The 9,002-nt window shown below is 53.2% G+C and overlaps 1 protein-coding gene across 1 annotated transcript; it reads left to right on the top strand.

Annotated features, from left to right (window-relative positions):
- Positions 1-4,097: 4,097 nt before the first annotated feature.
- Positions 4,098-5,899, top strand: TWIST1 (twist family bHLH transcription factor 1). Its single transcript, XM_057406233.1, has 2 exons — positions 4,098-5,114; positions 5,779-5,899. Exon 1 carries the CDS (start codon positions 4,505-4,507, stop codon positions 5,069-5,071), a length of 567 nt encoding a protein of 188 aa, XP_057262216.1. The 5' UTR covers positions 4,098-4,504; the 3' UTR covers positions 5,072-5,114; positions 5,779-5,899.
- Positions 5,900-9,002: the final 3,103 nt, after the last annotated feature.

Here is a 9,002-nt window from a genome sequence, read left to right as displayed (position 1 = left end):
GCTGTCCCCGGCCCCTCCAGGCCCTGCATTAACCGAGATGCTCCGCAGCTCTACATCCTCCTCTCCTCTACGACCTACTGCGGTGAATAGGAAGGAAAAAAAAGGAGAAAGAAGCAGAAAAAGGGGTCTTGCACCCAGACCCTTTATATGTGCTTTCTGCCTGCTCTGCTGTTGCTCTGCACGTTTGTAGGCAGGCACAGAGTTTGCAGCTCCTAATGTGGGAAAGATTCCTTCCCTCATGTGCTTTGAATACAGAGGAAATTGCAGCTTAGATGTCAGTGTGGAAAGTTGCTGGGTGCTCTCGTGTCCCTTTTGAAGGGATTTGGTCTCGACCAGGCTTTCACCTAGCATCTGTAGGAAATTAGTGGGGAAACTTCAATTGATTTCAGTGGCCTTTGAGCAGGTCTTGAAGGTACAGCTTCTGAGGAAACACTGGACTGAAGGGTTCCACAAAAAAAATACAGAGCCTGTCTCTAAGTGTCCACCAATGTAATAATTACACTGGCAAATATCCCAGGAAATCCCAGTGAGAGAGTTTGGTATTTTATCAGGGAGAACATCCTTTGAGAGATAAATTATAATGTATGGGGAATACTGAACAGCCTGCTGCAATGAAATTGTAATTTGTTTGTATGCACATAATACCAGTGGGCAACGTTGCAATTGTAACCACCAGGTCTTGTGCACATTAGTTCTAAAACTTCTTCACTGATTTATAAACATGAAAACAAAATCAGACCTTTCATTCATTCTGAAACAAAAATCAAAGAAGGAATCAAACTGTCAGCCTACTCCATTCAAAAGCTGTGGTGTTTTCTGCCTGGCTAGGGCAGACCCTGCTTGTCCCAGCTAGAGGGTGTCTCAGCAGCAAATGCGTGGCTGTACAAGGGCCAGCATATCACTGGTGGAGATCCCTTCCAGCTGTTTCCCTGTTATCAGCCATGACAACAATAATTACAGCTGGCTTGTTCTGTCATTCTGCTAAACTTATTCCTCATTTCATCTTTCTAGGAGCTTGTAGTTTATTCAGTTCCATGTTCACACCCACACCTGTAATCTAGACGGTTACTTTACCTGTGTTATACATTATTCCACAGATTACAAACTGCTGGAGCCCTTTGTGTCCTGACAGTGCCCCTTGCAAGTATTGATCCCACAAGCATACATTTTCCTGAGCTGAGGCCCAGGCAAGCCTTCATGAATGGACCTGGAAATATTCCTGGAAAGCTCTGAAGCTGCTTGCGGCTGTGCTTGCCACCTCAAAAGAGTGAAGCAGGGTTGACAGCCTGCCGAAGGAGCAAGGGGAATCCTCACCCAAACCACGCCTATGCATAGCAGAGAACAGGGCGTAATATACTTCATCCCATGCTCCAGAGTTTGCAGGTCTGCCTTAGTGGCTTTTAGAAGTTCAAAACAGATGGTTTAATACTGTATGAACTTCATGATGATTACTGGTTTACTGTGGAATAAAAAGCCTCCCCCTCCATCCACGTCAACACTGTATATTACAAAATAAAACAGAATTGAATTGATTTGTTTTAAACACTGCACAGTGCCTGCTCCCATTCCCTCCCAACCCACATGTATCAATACTGCAAAAGATCAGCCATACATGTGCATGCACACACAAACACACCTCACACTCCAGGATGTCTTTCTCTCTCACACAGACCCCCAGACATGACTCCCTGAACATCCACTCTCCACCAGACAGCTCCACACACTCCAGCACCAGCAGAGCTGCTGCTCATCAGCAGGCCTGGGGGGTCCAGGCAGGCTCATGCAGACAGCCCAACAGCAGCTCCCTGGGGCCAGACAACTGCCACCACAGCTCACCTGCCCCTGTACTCCTGTGGTGGTACTTGAGCACATGGTTTCTAAGTCAACAATAAATCAAAAAGCAAAATAAAAATGGTAGGATTTTCTGTGCATCCATGGCTTATACAGCAGCATGCAGGTCCCAGTCAGCACCACGTGTGTTCTGTAACTACTGCCGGTTGCCTTTGCTACAGTTTCCCTGAAGAGTAACTGACCCTAAACCAAACCATCTACCATGGTCAACCCCAATCATATGTCACTCCCTCCCTGCATTTCTCTGTGTCATTTTCCAAACCATATAACACTCCATCACCACCTGTCCTTGCCTCACTTGCACACCCTCCTCCTGTTCCATGGCAAAACCCCAGCATCTGTTCTCAGCAAGGTGATAGTTGCATAGGTTTGGATTTGCACTTTGTTTTTTTGATGAATGGGAGAGAAAGGAAAGAGGGAAATGCAGGCAAGGCAAGGCAAGCCTCCAGAGCTGCCTCCAGATGCGCACAGCTACTGTTTCCAACCTTTCCTCTGTAAGGGCACTGCTCAACACCCCAGAGGAATGCTGAGGCTCCGGGCACAGCCAAAATTATTGGTGAGAGGGAGGTGAAAGGAGAAACAGATCTTCTTACCTTAGGACAGCAGCTCCTGCCAACACAAGGGAACCCCTGAAGCTCCCCAGACAAGCCGTAGTGTCAAGGGGAGTGGAGAGGCCTATGGGTTGCAGCACACGCAGCAGGAACAAGACAAAAGCGAGGAAGCTGCGCTGGCTCACTGTGGGTCTGCATGTCGGTGTGCCTTCCCTTCCCTATTAACCAGTCCCTGTCTCCTCTCCTTGTCCTGCTTCCAGCTGTCTCCCACAAAAGAAGGTTTAGGGCAGACAGCTATTTGCTCACATCATGGCATGGAAGAACAGGAAGAGAACTAATCAAGGGGCAGCGAGGAAGCGGCGGGGCAGTTCCTCCCTCCCGCCGGGCGCTGCTGCCGGGAGAGAGGATATCGGCCGTGTCGGGCCGGGCCCGACGCCCCTTGGCGGCGGCGGCCTAGGGGTCCTGACCCCTCGCAACGCCTGGGGTAGGAGGCCTCTACCCGGAGAAGCAGAGTCCCCAGGCAGAGGTGACGGAGAGCTCTTTTCCCTGAACAGGAGACAGCGCTCTTCCAGAAGCCTCGTCTTTTTCGTCCCTGGGATTCTCCGCTCCTCTGCTCTTTCATTCACCCTCCCACCTCAAGCGCAGCCGGGGACCTGCAGCGCTGCACCGGGCTTCCCGCTTCCCCCCGCGCCCAGAGGTATCCCGTCGAAGCGGCCGACAGCGGTGGCATGCGGTGTCCTCGCAGGTTGCAGCAAAAGTGCATCGCCCCATTTACTAATGGATGGCAATTCCTAGCTTTCCTTCCCAGGCGTTCCCGTTTGAATCTGAGTTGTTGTTAAAAAGACACACCACCTGCTCTGTGCTGCTGGAGAGCGGGGAAGGAGGCACAAAGGCGGGGGATGGGGAGAAATAGCTTGGGCTGCAAACATAAAAGAGCATTTAAAATAAATAAGCTCTCTTCCCAGGAAGCGCCGGACTCGAGCGCCTGCAGAGAGGGCGAGCTGCAGTGAGCTGTCGGTAGGCACGGAGTGTCGGCAGAGAGGGTCTGCACGCCCTCCTGTCTCTGCTATGCCAGCCTGGGGACGCGGATCCTCCCGGGTTTCTATTAAGACGAGCTCAAGGATTGGTGCGTATGTGCGAAATCAGTGCTTAGTTTCCCCGCTGCTTCCACCTCGGAAATGGCTTTCGCCGAGCGCAGTCCTTCAGCCTGACAGGACGAGGCTGCGCTGTTCCCTCCTCCCCAGCCCAGAAATGTGCGACTCCCTCGCAAAGCCAGACCCCGGGGAAGCTTGGTGACGGGACAGCGGCGTGTGCAAGAGCGGGACAAAATTAGGATGTGCCTGGATGCTGCCCCACGGGTAATCTCAGTTTTCTCCCCCTAGCAGCTAGCCGTGCCCGCTGCAGAGGAGAGAGTCCTAGCGACACGGGCGACTCCGGGGCAGCCGCCCCCCGGCGCGGGCACTGAGCAGCCCAGCTGGCCCGTCCGCAGCCCCGGGTGGGTGCACAGGCACCCCATCACCTCCTGCCCCGGCTCCGCAGCACCACCCCGAGCCGAGCTCGAACCGAAGGAGCCTGAGGGAGAAAACGCGGAGAGGGAAGCCGAGAAAGGGGTTGGGGTAAGGATGTACGTGTGTGCGGGGTGGGGGGGGGGGGTGGGGGCAGATCACTTGTGAATGGCTTGAAAAAAATAATTGGGGGAGGGCGTGGAGGGGGGGAAGCGGAAACTTTCCTATAAAACTCAGCAAAAGTCCCTCCTCTCCACGTCAGGCCAATGACACTGCTGCCCCCAAACTTTCCGCCAGCAGGAGCTATAAGAACCTCCAAGTCTTCAACTTTCTCCCAATCCCAGACACCTCGAAGGGGCTCCAAGGAGGGATCGGGAGGGAATTTTTTTTGTTGGCTTTTGTTTTTTCCTCTTGGATCCTGATGCCATCCCCCCTCCCCCCAAAGTGAGGTCCTCCCTCCCTCCCTCCCTCCTCCTCCTCCCTCTCCTTGCAGGCCAGCGAAGCAGCCGATCAAGGGGGAGCTGGCGGGTTAGGTGCCCCCCTCTTCTCCCTGCCCTCCCCCCCCTCCCGGCCCGCTTCTCGCGTCTGCCCCCAGAGATGATGCAGCAGGACGAGTCAAACTCTCCAGTCTCCCCCGCCGACGACAGCTTGAGCAACAGCGAAGAGGAGCCGGACCGGCAGCAGCTGCCCAACAACAAGAGAGGGGGGCGCAAGCGGCGCTCCAGCCGCCGCAGCGCCGGCGGCGCCGTCGGGGCCGCGGACGAGCCGTGCAGCCCGGCCCAAGGCAAGCGGGGCAAGAAGTGCGGGGCGGGCGGCGGCGGCGGCGGCGGTAGCAGCAGCGGCGGCGGCAGCCCCCAGTCCTACGAGGAGCTGCAGACCCAGCGGGTCATGGCCAACGTGCGGGAGCGGCAGCGCACGCAGTCGCTGAACGAAGCATTCGCCGCCTTGCGGAAGATCATCCCCACGCTGCCCTCGGACAAGCTGAGCAAGATCCAGACCCTCAAGCTGGCGGCCAGGTACATCGACTTCCTCTACCAGGTCTTACAGAGCGACGAGCTGGACTCCAAGATGGCAAGCTGCAGCTATGTGGCTCACGAGCGGCTCAGCTACGCCTTCTCGGTTTGGAGAATGGAGGGCGCCTGGTCCATGTCCGCATCCCACTAGCAGGCGGCGTCCCCCACCCGCATCTCCCCGGCAGGAGCCCTAGGTAAGGCAGGGAAGGACTCCGAAACTGGCGGGGAGAAGGTTGGAGGGAGGAAGGGCTGGAGAAGGAGGCAAGGGACCACCAGCTGCGCCGTGGGCCGGGCACGAGTGACCGTGAGGAGAGAGGGAACCTCCCCGTCCGGCGGGGCCTGGCTTCCAGGGCCGGCCGGAAAGCTGGGCGGCTGGAGTAGCCTTCCACCACCGCAGTGCGTCCCTCCCCCTGTGCAGCCCAAGGAGCGCCCCGGCCTCGAGGGGCCCAAACTTGTTGCCGGCGGGGATGGGCTGCGGGAGGGAGGCGGCGGTGGCGCGGGTGCACCCTGGCCAGATGGGGCCGGCCTGGGATCACTTCTTCACCAAAGGCTGCGGAGCCAGCGGGGCTGCTGGGATGGTTCCTCCAGCTGTGATCCTGCTAGTATTTTGGAGAGAATCTGTATCCGCTCTTGTCTTTCCCGGTGAGGGTTTCCTACCCCTTCTCCGGCTCTGGCACCGCGAGCTGCCGGGCTGGAGTGTCACTTGGCCACCGCACCCCCTGCTCGGCGGAGGCAGGGGCTTCTTCCTCCTCCACTCATTCCCAAGATGTGTATTTCCAGAGACAGAGAGGTGTAGGAAGATATGTTTGTGTCTTTCATTTCAGTAACGAGTTTTCCGCCGTCTCTGGGTTTTTGCAGATGACATTGTTCCCACAGAAGGAGAAAATGGACAATCTAGAGACTCTGAAGTTGGATACGATCCATTTGGTCTTTTCTTAAAAAAAAAAAAAGTACCAAGGATTTATTGGAAATTAAAAGAGTGTCCTGGGTTCAGCAATATCCAAATTCAAAGCAGGGCGTGGGGAGCACTTAAGGAAAGAGACAAGGGCTTTGGAGAGTGACTATACTTTGGGCGTCGGTACAATCCACACATCTCTGCATTCTGATAGAAGTCTAAACAGTTTTTTTTTTTTTTATTTTGACGAAGAATGTTGGAATTTAACTTTTTTATTTTTATTTGCCTTTTTTTTTGCATGCATTCCCAAGAGGTCGTGTCTATGAGCCACTGATGAAAGGAAATACATTATTGTGGACTTTCTTCATTCTTGAATGAAACCAACCAATCAACCAAAAAATATCCCTGTAGAGATGAAAACCAATTTTTTTTTTTTTTTTTTTTAGGGGGGAATAAGCTGGGCTCTAGCTGTTATATACCCGGTTCCTAACTTTTTTATTATTATTATTTTTCCTCTGAGAAAAAAAAACATTTTATTTATTTATTGATGACCCATGTTAAAATGCAAATAGATCCGGTGTCTAAATGCATTCCTATTTTTATGATTGTTTTGTAAATATCATTGTATATTATTTTTCTGCAATAAATAAATATGATTGAAATTTTAATAACCTTAAAGTTTGGTCTCTCTGGGAACTCAGGGTTGGAACTGGAGATAAATACCTGCTTGTTGAGCTGTAAAGACACCCAAGAGAGAGGAGGCACTAGTATAAACAAACCGGGCGAAAAACGCAAATAAACTAGCTACTGACAGACATAGGCAAGTTATTTATTGAGACAGCTTTATTATTCTGCGCTGAAGCACACTGCATTTGCGGGGTGGTGTATGTAAGATATTCTGTCTTTTCTCACTCTCCCCCTTTAATCTTAGCGCCAAGCTCCGCAGAGTTCTGCAGGGTGAGAACTTAGAACCGCAGAGCTCCGGCGCTAATGTTGTGCTTTGCCCCCCAGATGTAAGGCAGGAGCCGGGCTCATTCCCCGGACCTCGGTGCAAACGGTTTTGCTTATATCCCCGAAGAAGAGGCATCGCTTTTAAACAAGGATTAGTCCATCCACAGGCAAAGTGACAGAAAGTGAGTCTGAAATAGGGAAGTGTCTAGCGAGTGATGTTTTCCGGTGGAAGTGATGTTTGACTGCTCTGCTATCTAGGGTTTTATATAATGTACACACCAGCGATCACATTTTCGTTGTGCAAAGCATGGAGGGATATGATAACCCTACCTCTTCTCGTTTTCTAGATGTAGGGCACATGTTGTGTCTGTTTCTTTTCCCCATGCCCTCCGCGGGGTCCCAGTATGCGGCGAGACCCCAGATGTAAGAGAGAGGAAATCTCCCTATATAAGGGCTTGGAAGGAGGAGGGTGAAAAGGGAAGTTGTGCAAACTAAAAGAAAAAAAACCCAAACCAACCCAAAACCAGCCCTTATAACCGGACAACTGATTCTTCCTCTGCTGTCACTTGCTCATCTCTCAGCTCGTTGCAGCCGGTCCGTGCCCGAGGAGCGGCACCTCCTGCTCCCCCACGGGGGCGGAGAGTGGCGGGTGAGTCCGCCGCGACAGGGACCCTGCTGGGGTTCATCCAGTGTCCAGGGTAAATAGGAAGGGGTGTTTTTTTCAAAACAGAGCCTGTTTGCATAGCACAGGTTGAGCTGACTTTATTGCCTGAATGTTTTTGTTTCCATACCCACGTATTACCCACTATTGCTGATATAACAGTATTATGAATTTAATATCGTGTATATTTTAGGCCAGTGTGCAATTACAGTAGAGACCCCTCCGCTCTTGTTTGCACTGCCGGATTAGAAAGGACTCAGAAATTGGATGGGGCTCTGGTGGTCTTGGCCCTTCGTGATGCAGAGGAGGAGGAACCGTGGCCCGCTCCCCGGCTGCTGCCACCCGGACACCTACAGGCTCCCCGGCACCCGCAGCTTCCCACTCGCCCACTCGCACCTCCCGAAAAACCTCGCTCCGATCCGACCCGGCTGCCGAGGAGGGGGTAATGGGTGCCCACGGTATTTCGGCTGCAGGAAAAGCAAAGGGCAGGGGGGGGATTTGATAGGCTGGGGGTGGTTTAGGTTGCTCCTTTTGAGGGAGAAATCACACCAGGGAACGGGGGGTAAAGCCTTACGTTTAGGCAGAAAACAGGTTCGAAAAAATCTGATACTGGGTGCCGAGGAAAAGTTGCATTTCGTGGACGGGAATACCTGCGAAATATGAATGAGGAAGCAAGTGCATTTGAAAAGTCAAGGGCCAAGCTGTGCTTGCCTTTAGAAACCCGGAGCATCGCTGCTTCCTGGACTTAAACCCTCTTGACTCCGTCGCAACCAGCAAGAGGCCTCTGGCCCAGCCTGTGCTAGCCCTTTCCTGCAAGCTGAAGCACCCAGGTAAGAACCCTCCCTTCAGATCTTGCTTGTGGGGCTCATGCCACGGCCAGGTCTTATCCCCTTACCCCGGGTCCCTCCGGCCGTGTCCTTGCTGGTGCCACAGCCTTCCCAGGCACCCAGGCACTCAGCTGGAGCGCTCCCGCTGCCAACTGCCACCTTCGCTTCATTAATAAATAAATAAATTACTTAAAAGGAGACAATCCTGATTTTAAAACACAAGCTTGCCCTTTCCTGGGTTGGAACTGGGGACTGCAGAGACCTGGTGTTCCTAGGGCTAGAGCCAACAACGATTAAATCAGAGCCGGGCTTACCGAAGGAACAGCAAAAACTACATGTGTATTAATTTGTCTTCTGGGAATTATAACCACTCTTGAAATCAGAAAATGAACTCTGACTTTTGAAGTCCTGATCGATTTTGCTTCTTTCTCCGAGGAATCGCTATGCCCCGTTTACTCGCAGAAAAGTAAACCCGAACGAAGAAGAAGTCCGGGTCCAAGCAGCTGCCGCTCCCTGCCGAGCCCCGCGGAGCCGGCGGAGGGCAGCTGCGGCGGGTGCTCTGAGCTTCAACCTCCCGCAGGGCTGCGAGCGGGGGGTGCCGGCAGCGGGCCCTCGCACCGCATTCCTGGGTTTGGCAGGGCTGCTTTCTCCAGGCCGGTATCGGATTCCTCCCAGGCGTATGATTTCACTTGAAGTCCTGGCCAGGAGCCCTTCAAAGTGCACGTTCGTCCCGCTCCCATGATGTCAG

This window comes from Pezoporus wallicus, unplaced genomic scaffold (genome assembly GCF_028554395.1).
Source record: "Pezoporus wallicus isolate ANWC-B61680 ecotype Strahan unplaced genomic scaffold, APGP_CSIRO_Pwel_v1 contig_5879, whole genome shotgun sequence".
NCBI lineage: Eukaryota > Metazoa > Chordata > Aves > Psittaciformes > Psittacidae > Pezoporus > Pezoporus wallicus.
This window is presented reverse-complemented; position numbering and strand designations above follow the sequence as displayed.